The sequence below is a fragment of the Capsicum annuum genome, chromosome 1 (genome assembly GCF_002878395.1).
Source record: "Capsicum annuum cultivar UCD-10X-F1 chromosome 1, UCD10Xv1.1, whole genome shotgun sequence".
In the NCBI taxonomy this organism is placed as follows: Eukaryota; Viridiplantae; Streptophyta; class Magnoliopsida; order Solanales; family Solanaceae; genus Capsicum; species Capsicum annuum.
This window is the reverse complement of record NC_061111.1, coordinates 149585141-149608898: the sequence shown is the minus strand read 5'-3', so window position 1 is coordinate 149608898 and position 23758 is coordinate 149585141. Positions and strand designations below refer to the sequence as shown.

Sequence of the window (23758 nt, the reverse complement as noted above, 5' to 3'; positions counted from 1 at the left end):
ATTTGCTAGCAAATATATAATTATTTATTAATTTGGAATAGGCACAAACAATTCATACAGTACACATAGTTTCTCCCATCTAGCTTTCCCTTTCTTCTTATGTTAAGTACTTTCCAAATCAAGAATATGATGGCCCTATGCATACCAAATGAAAATATTCCATAAAGTAGCAGAATTTAGGACCAGACCTCAATGATGGGAGATGTTACTATAGGACTTCTAACGGAGTGGCTACCATTCTCTTCAACCCAAGTGATCGACCCAACATTTCTACTTTGATCCTCATCACCTATATAGCGAATTGTCAAAGTATAACTTTGCTTCTCATTTTTGTTCTTGAACACCAAAGTTTGTGGTGACACAGAAATTGTAGAGTTCTTGGGAGCTTTTAGCTTTGCTTTATATGTGGCTGGACCTTTACCAACATTTGTAACTGTCCTCTTGAATTTTGCCTCCAACATGGTGAAGTTTCCCTCAATGCTGTACAGGGCAATGAATGATGGGTAATTGAGATCAGCAGATGGATTTGTGCAGTTGTGTTTGGCTGATGATCTTGCAATTGTCTTGAATTGCTCTTCTGTGAAATTCATAGAGCATAGAAGATTTACATAATCTTGTGGAGTAGCATCATATACTAGGCCGGGATCAAGAGCTCTGTTAGGATCAACATGCCCTGCTCCCATGTCTAAGGTTGTGGCGGCCTTATTATTGTCGGAGTCTTTAATAGGTTTTCGAGTGTTGTCCAAAGGATCGGCTGTAGTCATCATGGCAGAGCGAATAGCTGAAGGACTCCACTCAGGATGCGCTGCTTTTAGCATTGCTGCAATGCCAGCAGCATGTGGTGCAGCCATGGATGTGCCTGATTCAAGAATGTAATCAGTGGACAATTGTATATTGTCTCCGATACTTGTAGCAAATATATTTGGCGGATATGCTGCAAGAATCAGCACCCCTGGTGCCAGTATATCTGGCTTTGCAATTCCTAGGTAGCTTCTGGAGGGGCCTCGTGCAGAGGATGCAGCAACAACTGGTGCCGGCTTGACATCTAGATACGTCTCTTGGAACGTGATGGTGGCTGTGGGGTTGACACTGTTTCTTACATAACTGATGACTTGTTTCCCTTCCTTTTTGTTAATCACAACTCCAGGGTTGGGAAATGTAGCAGACCTGAACACACCTGGATCCTCAGAAATAAAGATTGCTGCTTTAAGTCTTGCTCGAGTGACAGTACGCATTTGACCAGAGAAATCCCCATTATCATCACATATAATGATTTTGCCTTGGGGATTTTCACCTTGTGCTAGCAATTCCTCCGAACTGCAATCAGATAGAGTCTTGTTGTAAACCACCTCAGCACCCCTGACAATGCCTCTTGCAGGCAACAAGCTCCACCCCCTAATTTTTAAGCCATTGCCCAAAGTCAAAGTTCCTGCAAATGTCCGATCAGTGTGTCCTGATGCCACACACAAGATCCATGGAGATCCATTGTTTAAACTTCCAATCCCTGGACCTCGATTTCCAGCTGAAGCTGAAACCAGCACTCCCTTCATCATGGCTCCAAAAGAAGCAATGGATATGGAGTCTTCATACAAGGGAATGAAACGGTACCCATAAGAAATGGATATCATATCAACACCATCCGCAACAGCTTGGTCCATAGCAGCAATTAAATCTGAAGTGAAGGTTCCTTCGTTAAAGCTAAACTTGTATACAGCTAGCCTAGCTCGCGGTGCAACCCCTTTTGCTGTTCCTGGTGCATATCCAAAATGGGAAACACCTTTCGCAAAGTTCCCAGCAGCAATGGAAGCGCAATGTGAGCCGTGACCATTAGTATCCCTGGCAGAATTCATGGAAATGTTTACGGTGGGATCATTAGCCAAAATTCCCTTACTGAAGTAATTAGCCCCAATGAGTTTTCTGTTGCACGATGAAGCATTAAACTGTGTGCCTGGCTTGCAAATTCCCTTCCACCTTTTGGGGATTGGAGGCATGCCATCATCTTGAAAACTCGCAGATTCGGGCCAGATGCCAGAATCAAGAACTCCAATAATCGCATCTTGGCCTAAACCAGAAGCTGGCCATAGACCAGATGAAGGATTGAGTTTGAGGAAATCAGATGTGTGGGTAGTGTGAGGTTCCACAGTTCTGTCTTTGTAAGCTGAAATGAAACCTGGTGACTTCTTCAAAGCTGCCAGTTCATCTTTGGACAAAACAGCACTGAAGCCATGAAACACATTGTCATAGGAATAAACAAGTTTTGGAGCAGGATGGTACCTGTCCACAGATGAAGGAACAGAAGCTTTGATGGAATCAATAGTGGAAGAATGCCAATGATGGTGATCAGCAAAGACATTAGGCATTAAAGACTTGTCCAAATGGACAATGTAAGTGGATCTTTGTGCTATAGCTAAAAAACAAAACATATGAGCAGAAAGAAACCATGGAAGAAAGAGAAAATGAAGTAACCCCATTCTAGATCTTTGTGTTGACTACACCTCCTTGAGCCACCACAGATTCAAATGACTTTATAAGATAATGCAAGCAGCATTTGGTTATTGCAATAATAAAGATTGGCTTAGTGAAGTGGAGAATGAAGTGAGTTCGAAAGGGTATAAAAGCAATAAAGAAAGGCTGCTAGTGTGTAAGTGAAATGAACCTATAAAGTGTCAGCTTGCTATAGATATCTGGTTCTTCTCAGTATTTCTAATATTGCAGGCTGCTAGGAAGGAACCTGTATGTCTATTTGTAAACATGGCCTATCTGTTTACCCATTAAAGTCAATGTTATTTTACTACACTATATTATTTCTTGTTTTCTCAATTACTTCTCACCATTTTAATTTGTTTGTCTTATTTTGATTTGATACGAAACAAAAGAAAATAAAAAGAATTTCTGAATTTTATGGTCTTCAAACTAAAGATACGAAAAAAGTACCAAATTATTCATTAATTTTGTTGTTTTAACCAATGTTACGTGAAAAGCTGAAATTAAAAATTTAAGTAAGAGATATATTTTTTCAATTAAAAATGAAAGTAGGATAAACTAGTTGAAACTGAGGGAGTAGTGTATTAATGATATTGTGAGGGCAGATATGACAGAATTCTGAAAAGGAGAAATCAATAATTGAAGGGTGTTGCATTCACTTTCTCCATGATTAAATTCTCCATGTTACTATTATATAAGATTTCCTTTAGCTTATGGATAATATAATCTAACTTTTCCACTTGCTGATGAGTCAGCTACTGACATTTGTTTAAATTGGAGAGCTGATCAAAGGAGAAAGAGAATATTGTTTCCCTTTCAGAAAATAGTAGTACTTGATATAATTAAAATCCCTAAGGGCAGAATAATAAAATCTTTTAAATATCTTAACAAGTCACGGAAAAGATATACATGGATTTCCCTTTCAATTTTTCTTTTCTCTTTTATTTGATGGACAGTTATTTCATAGTCAGTTGAACATCAAATAAGAGATTTAAGACGTCAGACGTGTTAATCTTTCTAGTTACTTTCTTGATATTTAGTTCTCCATTTGGTAAATTTGGTGTGACATTAATAATGCATGCGGGGTAGAGCTAGAATTCGGATTTCTTAACTTTGTTTTAAATTTTATATTTGTATTATACATGCGGGGTAGAGCTAGAATTCAAATTTCTTAACTTTGTTTTAAATTTTATATTTGTATTAAAAATTTAAACTAGATAATCTTAAAAAATTAAAATTTCAAACCTATAAACTTCAAATTCGTACTCAGTAATTCTAAACAATGGAAGAATGGTGGTATAGTCAATTGATATATTAGTAGAGGGGATAAGACCATGGACCTTTTTCGTGGTCCCGCGTATGATGAATGATTCAAAATCGATGCAAATTAATTCTTCAACAACTAATATTGCCGACACTCAGCTTACTTGTAGGAAAAGAAACCATATACTATAACCATTTGTGAAATTTTACCCCTTTGATTTGAACAGGACATATATTATTATTCTCTATTTTAATTTGTTTGGTTTGGTTTAGTTTGTCTTAGAACAAAGTTTTTGTCTTGAGTAAAACTAAAAAAATAAATTAAACAAAGAGAGTAGTAGTTAAGTGCCTTCTGCTTCACTTTGAAGTGTACTTCAATTATGGAAGAACTATATGAACAGCCCAATACATGACTAAGTTTAGTGATACTTAGAGCAATTGTAGGAGTGCAGATTAGACGCGGTAACTTTACTAGATAATAAATAGCTATTAGGTAATAAGTATTTACTATTATATAATGTATTTTGTGAATATTATTGATTGGATTAATTTTCATTTTTATCTTCTTGACTTAAGATGTTTTATTAATTCATATTCTAAATTAGATATTATCGTAATTAAATTATCTAGTGTTCTAGGATCCTCGTTAGTATTATGTAATCTTTTGTATTCTAGGTATAAACTATATAGTTTATTTTTTATTTCTTTTAATGATTTATTATTTTCGTAAGATGTATCCATTAATTTATGTAATTGTTAAATGCTTTATAGTAATGTTCATTAACTGTTTTTCTTCGTTCTTGTATCTTTTATTTCCGTATATCTTATTAACATTTTTAATTTTACTGATATTCATATTTTGGGGGTGATTAAATGGTAGTTGATTAAATATTTTGCTATAATATTCTTTAGCTTTTTCTCTTATTTTTTATAAGTCTTCTATATTATTTTTAAGATATTCTAAATATTCTATATCTTTTGTTTTAAAATATTCAATTAAATTTGTTTTTATAAGGTTTTCTGTTAATCTTATTTCTTCCATTTCTTGTTTCCAATATTTTAGATATTCGTAGTTTATCATTTTATTCTTCTAAAGTAAATGTATAATAATCTATTCTATTTGTACTATATTTAATATCTTGTTTGAGGTTATTAATACTACTAACTATTTTTTCTCATTCTCTTAATGAAATTTTAAACTATCTAAACTTTTATCTTTTGTTTTTTTCTAAATTTTTTAAGGTTTCGTCTATCCATTTTAATTTTTCTATTAGATTTTCCATTATTTCTCTAATTTGTTTTCTATAATTAATTTCTTTATGTAGGTCTTCTTGGTTTGCTCTAATTTTCTTAATATATTCTGATATTTTTGGTCTGTATAATATCCATCTGAATCTAAATAATATTGATGTTCATAATATATGCGTAAGTTTTCTATACTGTTTAATAATTCTTCCTCTTCATAATCTTGTAATTTTTCCCATATTATTTTCTTTATGTCTATAATTTTTATATCTCTAAGTATATATAAAACAAGTATTTTAATATCATCTGTCATTTGAGCTTGATTAAATATTTTTTCATAATATTTACTAGTTGTTTGTTTTAATCTAAATAATTCTTGCATATTTTCATTAAGAAATTCTATATATTTTATATATTTTTCTAAATTTGTTTTCATTTGTTTTTCTACTAATTGTATGTTTCTCATATTTTTTTTCCAAAATTCTAGATATACGTAATTTATCATAGTTGGTATGTACGTAAGTATTTGTAAGAGTAGTTAGGTATGTGTGGTATGTAATTTACTCTAGTCATATAATCTTTACCAAATATTTTTTCTAATATGATTTTTCTTATATCTATTATTTCTATATCCTTAAGCATATACAAAATAAGTATTTTAAATTTATCTACCATTTCGTCAGATAAACAATTATTCATTTTTCATAAAATGCTATTTTCAAAATATTTCTTCCAATCATATACATAACAAAATATGATCATTTTAGATTACTATATACTAGATTATTCTTAAATAACATATTTGTCGGTCACTATTAGCATAGTAATCCGGATACTTTTTCCTTAAATAACGCCTCTACTCTGGCTACTCCCCACCACGACTTCTTGCCTTATTGGTTTCACCTTTAGGATGACATAGTTCTTAGGAATTTTTCTCTGTTTTCACTTTGCTAATAAACTTCTTAACATGCTATTCTTCGAATAATTCTATTATAAAGTAACTAACATGAACTTATTTTATCATATCATGATTGTTAGGAATTTATGAATTTAGCTATTCATAACTGTAAATGAATATACCTGTTCTGGTAGGTTTGATAATTCTAAGTTTTATTCCTCTATAGATTTTTCCATTGAATTATACCTGTTTCTAATAAATAAGCAAAATATTTATTGTAGACAAGAGAGAGTTTTTTTTGCTTTAAAGCATGAAGGCTTACTTTTATTCTGCCTCCGATGCCTTCTATTTATAATCTGAAACTTTACAAAAGTTTCTCTAATTTTACACATTTCTTAAAACTTTACAAAAAGTCCTAACCTACTTTACTATACAAAAAGTCTAAAAAGACAAAAACTATTAATGCTTTAGACTAATAATAGTCAAACTATACAATAGTTTCTAATAATTTACGTAAAGAAAATTATGAAAATTTGTTACATGTCGCTTTCACAATTTAATAGCTTGTCTTTCATTATTGCTCCATTGTTATCTTCTTTTTGTCGTTTCTGCTGCTTTTTTATCTTCTTTCCAGCTGGCATGCTTATCTTCTTGGTTGATTTTTTTCTTTTATTCTAGCTGTACATCTGGGACAATATTATCTTCTCCATTACATCTCGAACATTGGTGGTCTGGATATTTGTAACTAATTATCTTGCAATATCTTGTCAGTAATCCGTCTGAAATAAATTCTTTCTTAATTGCTCTTGCAGTAGATTGTTTTTCTGGGTTAAGTAAAGTTATTATCCATTGCCTAATATCTTCCATATCTGCTGGTCGTAGTTTTTTTGAATTTGAATAAATTATCTGATGGTCTCTTGAATAATAGCTCCATATTCGGTTTCCATTGGTATAATTATTTGCTAGTTCTTAAATAATTGTAGCTAGTCCAATAAGTCGTTTGTTTGCATAAAAATCAGGTATCTCAATTCTGGGTATCTCTAGCTGCTGCACAATATCTTCTGGTATAATCATATCTCTGGTTAATCCTATCTTTACAACTTGTATAACTGGTTTTATCTCGTCGTATAATATCTTTGCTGGTGCAGTATAACATTTTATATAAAATAGATTTCCTTTGGTTATTCTTTTGTAGGTGTTGAATATTTTTTGTAATTCTTCCATAGCTGATAGTTCCTCTCCATCTTGGATATATATGGAATTTAACAATCCATAATCAAAACAAGTTTTTATTAAGCTTGGGTTGATTTAAGGTAGTGCAATTAGCTTGTTGTGACCTTGCAATCTTTGGGTTATATAGTTTGTGTTGGGTTCTTTGATATCTGTAGATCTGGGGTTAAGGTTTAGAAAAGTTTGTACTCTGTAGATATTTTCTATGTATTTTTGGGCTGTATATTTATAAATTTTTTATCTTGGTTCAGACGATCTCAATATGTGATAATTTGTGGGGGTATGTTCAAGAGGTCTTTTTGTATTTTTGATGTAAATGGTTTTTCAAATATCTTATTTAGGTTCATATTCTGGTATCTTTGTCCACTAACTCCTTTGTTTGTACCTGCAATTGTAGATTGGTAAACATTATGGGTTTTACGGAGTATTCCAACGTCTCCTTCTAGTTCTGAAATTTTAATGTCTTCTGATCGACATAGCTCTGTGCACTGCTAAGTTAGCTGATTTGTAGCTTCAGACTTCAGTTTAACTTCATTAGTCTTTAGCTTTTCTATTTCATTTCTCATACTGTCCACTTTCATTGAAAGCGTAGTTAGGGTTTTGAATTTTTTTTCTAAAGCATCTTCTATTATATCAGTCTGTGTAGCTTTATCTTGATATGTAATCTGCAATAACGTTTTTGTTAGTACTAATTACTTCAATTGTAAATGTAAAATTTAGTATATTCAATACTAGACTCCGAATCTCTTTCGTTGTAACTGAATTTTGTATTTTCTTTGTTAGCCACCATCAAACCTAGGTATTATCTGTTCTCACAATAAATTTGTTATATACAATATACGGTTCAAATGCTAATAAACATTTATATAATGGACATAATTCTTTTCTATTTATTTCCTATTTTATTTCTGTTTCATTAAATGTTCCTGAATAATATCTACAATGGTGTTCTAATTTTTTTGCTTCATATCTATATTTAAGTACTACTCCATAACTATATTCACTAGCATCTGCTTCTACTATATATATAAATTTTCTATTTTCGTTTGGAAATTGTAATTTTAGTAATTCTTTACAAAGTATTTTTATTTTCTGAACTTATTTTTTATCTTCTTCGTTGTAATTATATTCTACATCCTTTTTTAATTTTTTCTGTAAAGGCTTTAGATTTTCTGCTAATTTTGATATATATATTTCCTTACTTGGTTTACTAATCCTAAAAATGATTGTAATTTCTTTTTTTGTATCTAATTCTTCTTTCAAATTTATTATTTTTTTGTACTACATGTTGTTGCATTTTTACTCCACTTTTATCTATTTGTATTCCTAAAAACTCTATCTGATTTTTCATTATTTCAGCTTTCTTTTCACTTAAACTTATTCCCGATTTTTCTATTATATCTGTAAATTGTTCTAATAATTTTAAATGTTCTTCTTTAATTTTTGTATATAATAGTATATCATCTATGTATACTATACAGTTAGGTAATTGTTTAAAATAACTATCCATAAAATGTTGATATCTACCTAGTGCATTTTTATATCCAAATGGTAGTACATTCCATTCATAAAATCCTTGTGGTACCGTAAATGCGGTTAATTCCTTAGATTCTTCTTTTAACTTTAAATGGTAAAATCCTAATTTACAATCAAATTTACTAAAATAATTATATCCTTGTATTTGTCTTATTTTTAGTATCTTATTTGGTATTGGGTAATTATAAGTCATAGTTTTTGCATTTAAATTTCTATAATCAATAACCATCCTACTTTTTCCTCTTTTTTGTTCACTATGTTTATTTACTATAAATGTTGGACTATTATGTTTACTATTACTTTTTTGTATATATTGTTTTTCTAATAATTCATCTATATGTATTTTAAATTCTTTTAAATCATCAAAATTATATGTTAATGGTTTCTGGGTTATTATACTATTTTTATCTATTAGTTCAATTTTGATAGTAGTTTTATGTTTTTCACATCCTTTTAATGGATCTTCACTATATAATTGTTCTAATTTTTTCTTAAGTATTTCTATCTTATTTAATGAGAATATAGTTATTTATTTTTTATTTATCAAAAATACGACTAATTCCATTGTATCTTCAGTATTTTTTATATTTTCTAACTTTTGTATAATTTTTTCACTTCCTTTTATCCAATCAGTTTTCTTTCTTATTTTATTAATAACTCTTTTTGCTCTTACTTTCTATTTACATGGTGTTGTAAACCACCAATCTGTTCTAGTTATTATATGTGGGTATAATTTGTCTAAAAACGGCAATCCTAAAAGTATATCTTTTGATGTTAGTTCGTAATTATAGATTTCTTCTATTGTTAATATCTTATCCCATACTTGTATTTTTATATTCCTAACTTTGTAAGTAATTAAGCTTCCTTCGTTATTAAATCTTTTAACTATTATTGGTATTTTTAATTTATCCAATTTACTTTCTGGTAAACAATTATATCTACATAAATTAGCTTCTGCTCCTGTATCTATCATAGGTGTATAATATCTACTGTAATATCCTTCTACTACTATCTTCATTAATACATATATTTTCATATCATGTTAAAGCCCTTCTTAAGAATAATTTATCTCTATTATATGTTATAGATAATTATGTATGCTCTATATTATATGGTTTTACTTGTTCTAACCATATTATGTCTGCTTTTTGCATTTCTTCCTTTATTTCAAATTCTATTTTCATTTTTCTAACTCCTATTGTTATTTTCTTTTCTGCTGTATTTTTAGCGTTTATTAAGCTTCTTGGTAGATCTGGGCATAAATTATTTTCATATTTTATTTCCTCATTTTTTACTAGATATTTTGCTATATAATTTTCTTCTTATCCCGTATTTAAGAGTATTAAATATTCTTTTTCATTTATTGTTCCTGTTATTTAATATTGGTTTAAATTAACTGTGGAACTTGTTTCATAACTTGTTTTTTTTGATGAACCTGATGATTCTGTTTTTTCATAAGCTGTTCTTTTTATTGTACTTATTCTATCATTTATTATTTCTAAATCTTCTTCTATGTCTATATTTATGTAACTATAATCATTATTATCAATTATTTTTACGAATTGTTCAAAAGTACTTTCTATTTGTATTTTATTAATTTTTTTTTTTTTTGTTATTTAGTGTTTTGTAGTTAATACATATAGATTTTTACATCTTGCTGTAAATATTTTACTTCCTGGGGTTAGTTCTATTCCTGATATTTTCCAATATAATACTAATGATTTATCTATGTTTTTATCTGTTATTGCTACTGAATAATTCACACTTATTATAAATTTAAATTTTTGGTATATTAAATTTCCTTTTATGACAGTTATTATACTTTTTTCTATAGGTCTTATAATTCTATCATCTGCTAAATATAGTTCTATTGGTGTATCTATTCCTTCTCTAAAACATGCTTTTATTAATATCTCTGTATCTCCAAGGTGTACATATTTGATTGGGTCTCTACTTTTTATATCGTTTATTTCTTTATTAATTATCCTTTTTGTTACTAGTAGTATACTAGCTTTACCTTTTGCATATCTACAGTCTATTACATGTTCTTTATGGCTTACTACGTAATATTCTTTTTTTTTTCCTAGTAAATATATTTTTTATTGTTGGTATTTTAAATATTTTTTCTACACTCAAGTCTAACTCTTTTCCTTTTATTTCATCAAATATATTATTATCAAATATTATTTTTTGATCTGTTCCTTCGTCATTTAAATATTCTTCTTTTGTTATTATTTTTATATCTTTTTCAGTTATTTGGTTCATTTTAATATCTTCTTCAGTCATTTGATTCATTTAATTCACTATCTATTTCATTATTTGTTTTATTTTTCAAAATTTCATATATACTAACCTCACTTTCTAATTCATAATCTACATAATCTATCTGCATATATTCTGTATTTTTTATTTTTATTTTTGATATTTGTTTATTTTTTGGGTTTTTAGGTAATTTACAATCTCTAGTTAAATGTCCTAATTTTTCACAATTATAACAAGTACATTCTTTATAGATTTCTTTTTCCTATATGGTCTTTTATGTTTATAATTTATTACATAATATCTTTTTCTTGTTTCTTATATTTATATTTTGATTTCTTGTATTTATATTTCTTATGTCTTTTTCTTTTCTTATAATATCTTTCTTCGCATCCAAATTGAGGTGCTATTTTATCTTTGCAACATGCTAAATTTCTTATTAATATTTTTTTCATTTTTATTCCTTCTCTATATTTTTCACATAGGTTTCTATACCATTGTTGTAAAAATTTTATTCTTGCTCCTAGAGTATCTACTATTTTTTATTCATCCCAACTTTTTATTATTTTTGAACTAAATGGTTCAGGTAATTTACTAAAATATAATTTTCTTATTTCTTTACTTTCTTCTGTATTATATGTTCCCTTATAATAATATTCTTTAAATGCGCAAGTATATTCATCTACATAGCACATATTAAATATTGTTAATTTTAACATTAAATTTTTATTTGTATTTTTCTCTTCATTTTATTCTTCTTCTGTTGTTGTCATGCTACTAAATTTGTTTTTTTATAGCTGTTTCATATTTTTTTAATAATTCTATAGGTGTTAATTTAGTTGTTGTTGATGATGATGTTCCTTCTGTAGGTTTATCAGTTCTTAATACCCTTTTACTATTTTCAGTTAGATTTAAAAACCATAATTTCATTGTTCCTATTAGTGTTCTTTCTATATATTCTGGTACATCTGTTATATTTATAGTATTAACTAATAATTGTTTTGTCATATATCCTATCCGTAATTGTATTTTTTTATGTGTGTATTACACAATCTAAGTCTAAAAAGTTATAATTTTTATTAACTATTTATTTTTGGTGTCCATTTGTCATATTCATTCTTTAGATTATATCTTTTAAACTTATTCTTATAATATGTAGGTTTTCTTATTTCTGATGTTCTAGGTATTATATTTTCATTTTTTTTTATCAAAAGTGTTTATTTTCGTGTTTATATTTTCTAAGTTTTCTTCATTAATTACTTCTTGTTTTTCATTGATTTCTAAATTTTTTGTATTTGTTAATATTTCTGTATATGTTTCACTATCTTCCAAATTATAATTATGTGTTTCTTCAACATCTATTGTATTAATTTCTAATTCCTTGGTTTCTATTTCTTTATAGTTTATTTCTAATTTTTTTTTTAAATTGATTTATCTCATTTAATAATTTTTGTTCTTTATCTTTTTCTTCTTTTTCTTTCTGTCTTTTTTTATACAAATCTTTTAGCATTTGTAGTTCTTTTTCTAATTCAGCAATCCTTCTATTCTTAGTTTCTTCTATTTTTCGTATTTCTTCTGTAGTTTGTTGTTTTATTTTTTATATTTCCTTTTTTATATCTATTTTTTCATTTTCTTTTTCTATTCTTACCATAGTTGTCAATTTATCTTCTAATTTTAATTCTTTTTTTTCTAACATTAAATATAAATGTTCACCTATTTTCTTATACCTTTTTTCTAGATTAGAAAATACTATTTTTATTTTTAATCCTTCATGGTTTTCATTTATTTTTCATCTATTATAAATTCTTCTTTATTCATTTTTATTTAATTGTTAATAAATCATGTTGGTATGTATATTCTAGACTATCTATTATTGATTCTAAATTTGATATTTCTTCTTTTTGTGCATTTATTGAGTTTTTACTAACTCTGACAATTATATTATACTGTAGTCTATCTATCATTATTTTTAATTCTTTATGTTTTTTAGATATTATTGATTTTAATTCTTATATTTTGGTAATTTTTGTACGTTATTCATCTAAATAATATTTTTGGGGAATATCTAAATCTTGTTTTATCAAATAAATCATAATTAATAATTTAATCAAATAAATCCAAATATATATTACTTCCGTCACTTTAAAGAACATAGGCTCTGATACCAATTGTAGAGGGGTGCGGATTAGGCGCGGTAACTTTGCTAGATAATAAATACTTATTAGACCATCAAATAATTTATTCAAATTCAAAAGAATTACGACCAGCAGATATGGAAGATGTTAGGCAATGGATAATAACTTTACTTAACCCAAAAAAACAGTCTACTGCAAGAGCAATTAAGAAAGAATTTATTTCAGATGGATTACTGACAAAATATTGCAAGATAATTGGACGCTTTCATTCTGCCTCCGATGCCTTCTATTTATAATCTGAAACTTTACAAAAGTTTCTCTAATTTTACACATTTCTTAAAACTTTACAAAAAGTCCTAACCTACTTTACTATACAAAAAGTCTAAAAAGACAAAAACTATTAATGCTTTAGACTAATAATAGTCAAACTATACAATAGTTTCTAATAATTTACTTAAAGAAAATTGTGAAAGTTTATTACATGTCGCTTTCACAATTTAATAGCTTGTCTTCCATTATTACTCCATTGTTATCTTCTTTTTGTCGTTTCTGCTGCTTTTTTATCTTCTTTCCAGCTGTCATGCTTATCTTCTTGGTTGATTTTTTTCTTTTATTCTAGCTGTACGTCTGGGACAATATTATCTTCTCCATTACATCTCGAACATTGGTGGTTTGAATATTTGTGTCTGGGTGAGTTGATTGCACATAGTTGATAAGTTTCAATTGTTGAAATTGATTTTATAAATAAATATTTACTTGTTTGAAAATAATGTTGAAACTGTTAGTAAGTATTTGATGTGTTTGGTAAACCATAGTGATAAATTGTTCTTTTGTTAGAATAACTAAAGTAACCTTAAAATTATTGCAAAAAATGATAAATTTAAAAGTATCTGTGTAGTAGAATGGAGGAAAGACGGATGCATAACAAAGAAAATTAGGAAGTTTCTTTTCGCCATTCCCCACAATCTTACACAAAAGAAATTAGATGTCAGCAAATATCTTTATCCCTCTAATTGTCAACTACCTGAAAACATCATGAAGTTGTTTTGAATTCAGAAAAAAAATAACTCCATTGAAGAATCTAGGGCTGGAACTTGAATTCTCAAATCTAGAAAATTGGAGTTTGTTTTGGTTGAGCATTGCTGAAAGTATTGTGAAATTATTAGCTTGAGCTGAATATCGAACAATCAAACAGCTTGGAAGAATTTTGAAAGGTTAAATTTTGGATTCACTATAGTTGTTTCATTGTGGTTGAATTTTTTTTTACTGAATTGCGAGGTGTAAAAGAAGAAAGTTGAACTCTATTCTTGATATTCAAATTTAAAAATTTGTTGTGAGTTAGGTAATTGTTATTGCGAAAAATGATTGGTAGATTATTTATTAAGATAGAAATTAATAGCTACAAACTTTTTTTGAGCTTGTCGACAGAATTTTATGTCACGCAATTTCTTAGATCATGATGGCGCCTACTATAGCTCACCTGTAGGCAAGCCAACCTGTAGTACGAAACGGATAGTAACGTACTACCAAATAGAATAAGACAAGAAAGCTGAATAAATATAACAAAAGATCAAATACACGAATAAATCTCAAAACCTTGTGGTATCAGTATAAGAGCTTCTAATATAATAAGAGTTCAAAAGTAGAATAGATGAAATAAATTACACTGATATAACGTATCTCCGAAGACAATATATAGACTAGTCTAACACATAAGAGAGAGATAAGTAATACCCCGAACGTCATGAGCTCACTCAAAGTCTCTAAATTATGACTGCTCCGCACGACGTACACATCAATGACAATAATCCGTACTATGATCTGTAGGCTGCAGAAGTGTAGTATGAGTACCAAACGAATGGTACTCATTAGGCAACTGCCAACTGAACTCCAAAGATAAAGTAGATACCCATAACATATAAATAGAATAGAACTTATACCCAAATGTCCATCAATCATATAACAAAGCCAATGAGATAACAAGGATAACCATTCTATTCATGTCCAAAAGACTAACATAATAGGACTAAGTAGGTATCAAGGATGAACTATCATAATCCATTCATACTCATAAATCTCAATACTATACTGTATGTCCCCAACCAATACATGAATAAAGAACGAAAGAAGGATATACTATAATATACAAAACCAAGGAATGAATATACAATCTGAACAAATGAAGAAGGGATATATGGTAATACCATGGTCACATATAGCTATATATATATATACTCACACACACACACATACAAAGTCATCTTGAAGCACAACCTAGATCATCATATCTTCCTTTTAAAGACATTATAATCCTATCATACTTAGGGTTTCTAATTCCACATGGCTAGATATGAAATAATCATGCATAATAATACAATCTTAAGATAGAAGAGGCCGCAGGCATACCTCAAAGATTGATACCAAATCAATGACCAATCTGTCATAAACTAGTCACAATAATGATCATAACAATGACAATAACAATATCAATAACAATGCGAGTAACCAGCTATTTTGGACAACTAAACACCTAGCCGAACCTATACGTACTCCCATCGTCCCAGGCTCGGAAGGTTCAATTAAAATACATCAATACAAGGCATATTCATCACCCATATCCATGTAATCATTCCATATCAACTGATAGACATAGGCGTATACTGGTGATAGGCGATACACATGCAATAATGAATGCAAGGTACACAATTAATATCACAATCTCATTATCGTAACCATCATTATCATCTTAATCAACCTTCGGCCTTTTCAGGTATCAATATATCATCACAATATCCTTCGAACTCAAATTGAGTATATATATCATCACAATAATATCCTCTGAACTCAAATCGGGTATATATATCATCACAACATTATTCTTCAGGCTCAAATTGGGTATATATATCATTATAACAGTATCCTCTAAACTTAAACCATATATATATATATATATATCATAATCATCAATGCACACACATATATATAGATATATAATAGATGCACGGACTCAAGCCATGGCTAAAAAAGTGTAAATTCGTAAGTCTGTTGCCCGAAATAATCTTCGGGACTAAATCATTATAAAAGTATAGAAAGGGTCAAAATATCTCACGACTGAAGTAAATAGTAGCATTAATTCATAGACCAAAATCTGTCTTGTTCAAATCTTTTAAAACAATATTTTTGACCTCTTTTATACGTATAAATTTTCCATTTAGTTAGGCAACTATTATAGTAAAGAAATCCATTGTTAAGGTGAAAAGTGGGTTTTAACCCTTATTTAGAAAAATAGTGATAAGGTCGTATTTCATCTAGGATCACATCAATACTGATATAATAATTATTTCAGTCAATGAAATCGTAGGCAACATAAATATATATGTGTCCATATTCTACAACCATATCCTTTATAAGGACAAATACTACCCGGATATCTAAACAATATCATAACACGACCCTCGATCTTATAATATATCTGAAATAATCACGGCCTTAGGCCTATATACATATCCAAAACTCATATCGACACTCATATTTATATGCCGTAGCATATCTATAATCATCTCACATATATGAGGCATCTTACATCTAGGAGGCATAATACTTAATCATCTCTCTATTAGACATCTCATATTTATAGGTCATACATCATGACCAAGAGGAAAATCATCTCTATATGCCAAATAATCATAACTAAGAGGAAAATCATCTCTATAGATCAAATATCATAACTAAGATGAAAATACATCTCTGTAGGCCAAATATCATAACTAAAAGAAAAATGCATCTCTACGGGTCAAATATCATAACTAAGAGGAAAATGCATCTCTATGGTCCAAATACCATAAATAAGAGGAAAAATATCTCTACGGGTCATATATCACAACTAAGAGAAAAATGCATCTCTATGGGCCAAATATCACAACTAAGAGGAAAATGTATTTCTATGGGCCAAATATCATAACTAAGAGAAAAATGCATCTCTATGGGCCAAGTATCATAACTAAGAGAAAAATGCATCTCTATGGGCCAAATATCATAACTAAGAGGAAAATGCATCTCTATGAGCCAAATATCATAATTAAGAGAAAAATGCATCTCTATGGGTCAAATATCATAAGTAAGAGAAAAATGCATCTCTATGGGCCAAATACCATAATTAAGAGGAAAATGCATCTCTATGAAAATGCATCTCTATGAGCCAAATATCACAACTAAGAGAAAAATGCATCTCTATGGTCTATTAATCATAATCCGGCAAAAGTCATCACAATTTATCAATTTACCAAGTAAATCTCATAAATAAGACTCATTAGTCTCAACTAGACCTACTATCTGCAACTAAGCACACAAGAGCTAACATAAGTCTTGGCCTAATTGGGCCGGATGATCCCACTTTTAATTCTCAATCTCCATATTTAGGCAAACTACGTACACAACTAGGCTAAGGTATCTAGTTCAACTTCTAGATACCAAGTAATCCATAATCAATCCTAAAATAGAAAATTCATCTAGAAACATGGACAATTATGTCAATTCTACCCCAAGATACGGTTTTAAGATCACTAGACTAGCCCAACTAAGGTCAATCACACTAACGATGATTCTAACACTTGAACTACATCCCAAACCTATCATCATAACATTTCTATACTACAAACTAATTTAATCCAGGGAAAAGGCAATAAGATTTTAAAAGGGTCATAAACATTCCACCTTATGGGTCCAAAATCATCATCTAATTCCCCAAATATCAATAATCAATACTAGATTATTTTATTCATAATCAAGCCTACCATTCATATTCACATGCCATACAAAACACACATCATCTTCAAAGAAAAGTTGGTAGAAGCCTACCTCAAGGCCGAACCGGTAAAACCTCACATCATGCACCATATGCTCATCTTTAATTCAGAATCCTCAAAATACCATCATTCTATCAAAAACATAATCTACTCATCAATACAAGTCTGACGATTCCCATATTGCACTATTATGCTTCGGGTACAAAAATGATACCAAAAACTTCAAGTGGATCCCACTGTAATAACCCATACTTTTAACGAGGGGTAAATGGTAATTTAGACTATATTATTTTTATTAATATTAATTAATAGGATTAAAGTGGGCAAGCCAAAAATCCAAAACCCACTCCATTGTTTCAGTTTCACGTTTAAAAAAAAAATGAAAGAGGAGTTTAATACTAGGACTATATTTCTATTATCCCATTATTTGAAGGAGGCAGAAAAGCAAAGTGAGAAGTAGTAAATTAGGGGTTTTCTGATTTCCTTATATTGGAAGAAAACACGACAAACTTATTGGCAAATATTTTTGGGGAGTTCATAGAAGGCAAAGGCTATTTCTAAGTGAAAACCGTAGGTATGTAGAGTCGTTTTTAATTTAAATTGATATGTGTTATGGTGGTAGTGTTATTGTCAAAGAATTATTATGTGAGATAGAGAGATAAAGGGTAACATGATTTAATTAATGGTTTGACAACCTACTAATTTGGAGAGATTAATTTGCATCTTTGGTATAGCAAAGTTGGTTGTTGTTTATAGCTTTGAGTCACTATTGGATAACAATTGTATTGGTTTTCACCTTGATTTGATTTATGGAAAAAATATGAGGATACAACCTGGAAGGATTGAATTATAAAAGCAATCCACCAAGAGCTATATTGTGGAACTGTTGGCTAAGGAAAAATGTGAACTTGAGCTTGAAACAGAGATTCTTAATATAGAAAATATTCTTTTATAAACTAGCCTATCCATAAGTATGAAGTGAGAATAAAATAAAAAAATTTAAATAATTCTTATTAATATTTGAACATGAGTATGATCCCGACTAGCATAATTGATATCGTTAATTACTATGTTTGCGTAGATTGAAGCTATTGAAGGTCATTTGGTTGGTGTTCTACGAGTTGCGAGGTTGAGGAAAGTGTTGTTAGCAAGGTAAGTGAGACTTTAAGCTTTGAGTTCTTGCTTTTCAAACATTATTTTAAAATTATATTTTTTTCTGCTCGGTCCATGTGTTGGGATGAGCGTGTGCTTGGCAGAACCGGTAGTCTTCAAGACCGGTCGTATGTACTTTATATTCAAGAATACTAAAAATTCCCTTTATAAAATATTCTGTGATCCCCACTTGGTGGAAATATACTGAGTTTGTTGTTGTTGTTGTTGTGAAATATTCTGTGATGTGGTACGTTTATGTACTATGAGATTGGAGTATTGTGTATGTTTTTTGATACTAATGGGGCATTGTGTATACTTTCTTTGAGCATTGTGTATGCTTCCCTTGAGCATTGTGTATGCTTTCCTTGAGCATTGTGTAGGCTTCTTGATTTGATATGGGACATTGTGTATGCTTCCTTGAGTATTGTGTATACTCTTGATATATATTTGGCACATTGTATATCTTACCCGAAACGTCTGGTGTTGGTCAATTATTTTGATTATAAATTTTGATAAGTACTTGTTATAAATTGTATTGCGATATATGATTTCTGATGAATGATTTTTGGGCCTCGTTGGTCACCTTATTATGATATAATTCTTGTGTGTAATAACTTTATGTTCTTGGTGTTGTTGTATTCTTTTGTACTTGTCCCAAGAGTACTTAAGTAGCGAGCCGATGATATTACTAAGTTATGTTTATATATAACTCACTCCTCATTTACATGTCTGAAGATACTACCGCACAAGGTGACACAAGTAGGTGATAGTTCCTTCGTAAGGATTCTATTGCTAAGGTGCGTCTTTACATTGTTCGTGGAGGCTGTCGTTTCAACTTTATCTATGTAGTTTATTTTTCTTTTCATTGGGTTTGCATGTCCAAAGGTTGAGATCATGTAATTCTAATTTAGATGTTTCATGGTCTTAGTCTGAGATTTGGGACAGAGAATTAGTTCTCAAGTGATTGTTGAATTTATAATTTGATTATGAAATTTTTGTTGAACTAATATTTGGTATTTATTGATGCGTTGAAGTTGTACACATCTTACCTTAGAGTTTATTATCTAGTAAAGTGTAAGAAAGATTGGTTCACCCGACAAGTGGTGTTAACGGGTGTCATTCGTATCTAGAGATTATTTTGGGATGTGACAAAGTTGGTATTAGAGCCTAGGCTGTTGGTATCGGGTCATGGAGTAGTGTTTAGTATATTCTTTTTCATTGGTATGTAGGCGCCCATACTTATGAACTCGAGGCTATGGAACATCTAGGAAGTTTTTTCCTTTTTTATTCATTATTTGTGCATTGAGTTGAATTTAGTCTAACCTTTAAATATTGTTCGTAAATGGTTAAGAGACGTGGTTCTTCCTCTGCTAGTCGATTTAACGCCCCTACTGAACGTGGTGCTGGACATGGTTCTACCCGTGGTGGTGGTCATGTTGGGTCTCATCCAACTAGGCCACGGACTAGGACGCAGATTAGTCCTTAGCTTGGTGTTGGAAATGGGAGTCATCCCCAAGATGTTGCTTTGGAGCAAGTTCAGGATCAGGTTGATCGGTATGTTCCAATTGCAGTGCCAACTACTGTACCTACTGTTGCATTGCTTGCAGACATTGTGGTAAGAGTGTTGAATGTACTTGAGGCATTGGTGCCTAATTAGGGTCGAGCTCCAGCTCCTAAGGTTACTTTACAAACGCAGACACAAGTTCAGTTGAATGTTGCGACTTCCTAGGCACCTCAACCAGTTGATCTTTTGGTTGTAGCTATGGGGCAACCTAAAGATCTTTAGAATTTCATGGATCTTAAGCCACCGGAGTTTGATGCTACCCCATATCCTCAAAAGTTTATAGATCGTTGTGAGAAGATACTGACTACTTTGGGATTGAAGGAGACTCGTGGTGTAGAAATTATCACTTTTTTGTTCTTAGGGTCTCCCGAGACATGGTGGACTTTCATTTTGCAGGCCAGACAAGTAGGGTTACCACCGATCACTTAATCAGAATTTTCAGCCATGTTTATGGATAATTTTATTCCATTGAGCAAATAAGATGAAATGAGATGGCTGTTTAATGAACTACGATAGGGATCTATGGAAGATACTGAGTACTAAGCTAAGTTCACTGAAAATGGAGAGGTGAATTGATATATTTATGGAATTCGTCGGGACTGACGGATTGAACTACAATCTAGAAAAATTAGGTGTATAGCCTCAAATCAATTTAGATTTGAACAATTTAGTTTCGTTGTGTTGTAAGAAAGAGACGAATGATATACTTTATTATTATTATCATCTAATTATATATATATATATTATGAAAAAAAACTACGTATGTTCCATATTTGGTTGCAGACTAGAGGGAGAAAGTAAGACAATTTGTAGATAGACTTGAGGCTCATTATTGTGGTCCCGTGATACGGGATATGCGTAATGGATCATATGCTGAGATGGTTGACACTACTTTTCATTTTGAGTCCAATTATGAGATGGAAAGGATTAATCGATAAACAAAAAGACACGTAATTCAGGTGTGTTTAGTGATGCTCAATTTAGGGGTTATGGTAGTTTTTATTTTGGGCATTCCAAGCCTACACAATTAAACTCCCTGGGACAGTCTTTGAGGAACAATTATTCATCTAGATAGGGCGAACAATAGATGCAGAGGAACGGTAATGGTTCTTATCAGTCAAATCAACATCCATAATGTTCTAATTATGGTAAATATCACAATGATTGTTGTTATGGAACAGACAAGGCTTGTTATACTTGTGGTGAGAAGGGATATATTGCTAAATTTTTTCTGAGGGATATTCAAGTATTGGTCAATTTACAACTCAGGTACAAAGAAATATTGCAGGTGGACAACACCAAGCTCAGCCGGTTAGAGCCACGCCATAGATTGCTTACAGATAAAATCGACAGGGTACGCAGGTTGCTCGAACAGGGGGTGGACCACCAAGATTCTATGTTATGGCTAGACAGGATAACGACGCACCTATATTCATAGGTATTATATTGTTAGTTCTCATGAGGGACATTCTTTTTTTATCTTTGTTCTACGTATTTGTTTGTATCTCCATCTTTTGCTAGTTTCTTAGAAAGAAGAGTTGAGACTCTTATTGTGCTATATATGGTTATGACTTAGTGGGGACACTTTATCAATGGATAAAGTTTATGGATATTGTGTGATAATTGTTGAGTGCAAGGGCACCATAGTTATTATATTTGTGTTTCCTATGTTTGAAATTGATGTGATTATGTGTACGGACTGGTTGACATCATTGTTTGCTTTGATTGATTGTTATCCTAAACTTATACATTTATATTTTCCCAAAAAACCACCTTTAGTGTTGAAGGGTATGACCGCTGCGACTCAAGGATAATAATTTATTTAAAAGCACCCTTAATGGTTAATGTAAGACCCCGCAAAATCCTAAGCTTAAATCAGTCTGTTAAAGCTAGAAAAGAGGAGTCCTAGACTTAGAAATTTTAGCTAACTGTTTGTAATTAGTATTACCTTAGCCTTCATAAGTTGGCGATCTCATTTTGCGATCCTTACAACCATTAAATATCGATCTTTAGGTTGATTCATGATCAAGAATGTCAGTAGATGTTCTCAGACGAGTTTCGGATTTTTTAAGCATCATTTGAGGCACGTTTGGAAGACCAAACCAGTGGATCAACCCAATCTCGATGCGCCGCTTATCGCATTGATAAATATTTTCCCAAATCCCAGTGTCAAATTCAAGTGAGTCGACACGACGTGTCGGTCTGCATGTCACTGGGCATGGTTTCTGCTCATTAAAACCGTGTCTAAATGGGTAATTGAGTCATTTTCCTACCCCTATTCATCCCCAAAAATACGAAATTAATCATTCCTAGGGTTAAACATTATTTATTTCTCTCAAATTACTCAAGAGCAAACCCTAGGGAATCTAATTTCAAGATTTAATCTTCAAGAACACTCCGTCATTCTTCACAAATTTGAATACCAAGGTATGTAAAGTGTTCATCCAAGGGTTTCCTTCCACCCCTGGAGTTCAAGAAACTCTTTTAAACACTTCAAGTTATTTGATTTCATGAATTCCATGTTGGATTTGAATATGCTCATGATTGTGATGTTAATTGGGTTTCTAATCCATGGTTTATTACAAATTTCATGTGAAATTATGTAATGTGTATGTAGTATCACGTAAATTCATGTTAAAACTTTTGATTTAGTAAATTAAGATTCGACATTATGATGCCTACATATTGTTTAGAATCATGTGTATAGATTATGATCCCCAAGTGCTTGATAAATTGCTCATGTGAATTAAAGGTGAAAATCATGACATGCTAACATATGTGCAAACTTATATCTCATAAGTATTTGCTAAAATGTTTCTATGAATGAGTTATGATCGAGTGTGTATCGTTATGCTTTTCAAGTTCATGCTATGTATTATTTTTATGCTATCGAGTCCTGGGGGTATTCAATACTCGAAAATATAGTTGTTTACCTAGAACTACAGTAGTTGTAGACCAGTCTCAGTAGTGTCACGAACAGTAGTACTCATTAATCAGTCATGGTCTCAGTTCAGAAACTCAGTAAACTCAGTTAGTTAACAAAACTCAGTAGTATTCCGTTAGTTAGTGAAACCCTGTGACCTCAGTTTAGTTCAGTTAGACAGCATGATCAGTAGCATTTCAGTCCATCCTAGCACAGTTAGGAATCTATTCCTTGTCTATTCAGTTGGGAGTAGGATTCAGCACC

The 23758-nt window shown here is 30.7% G+C and overlaps 1 protein-coding gene across 1 annotated transcript; it reads right to left on the bottom strand.

Annotated features, from left to right (window-relative positions):
- Window position 1: 1 nt before the first annotated feature.
- Window positions 2-2768, bottom strand: LOC107855186 (subtilisin-like protease SBT3). Its single transcript, XM_016700179.2, has one exon. It carries the CDS (start codon window positions 2469-2471, stop codon window positions 177-179), a length of 2295 nt encoding a protein of 764 aa, XP_016555665.1. The 5' UTR covers window positions 2472-2768; the 3' UTR covers window positions 2-176.
- Window positions 2769-23758: the final 20990 nt, after the last annotated feature.

Bases quoted from the DNA above. Each gene is read 5' to 3' on its own strand.
- LOC107855186 (XM_016700179.2), bottom strand. From the start codon at position 2,471: ATGGGGTTACTTCATTTTCTCTTTCTTCCATGGTTTCTTTCTGCTCAT.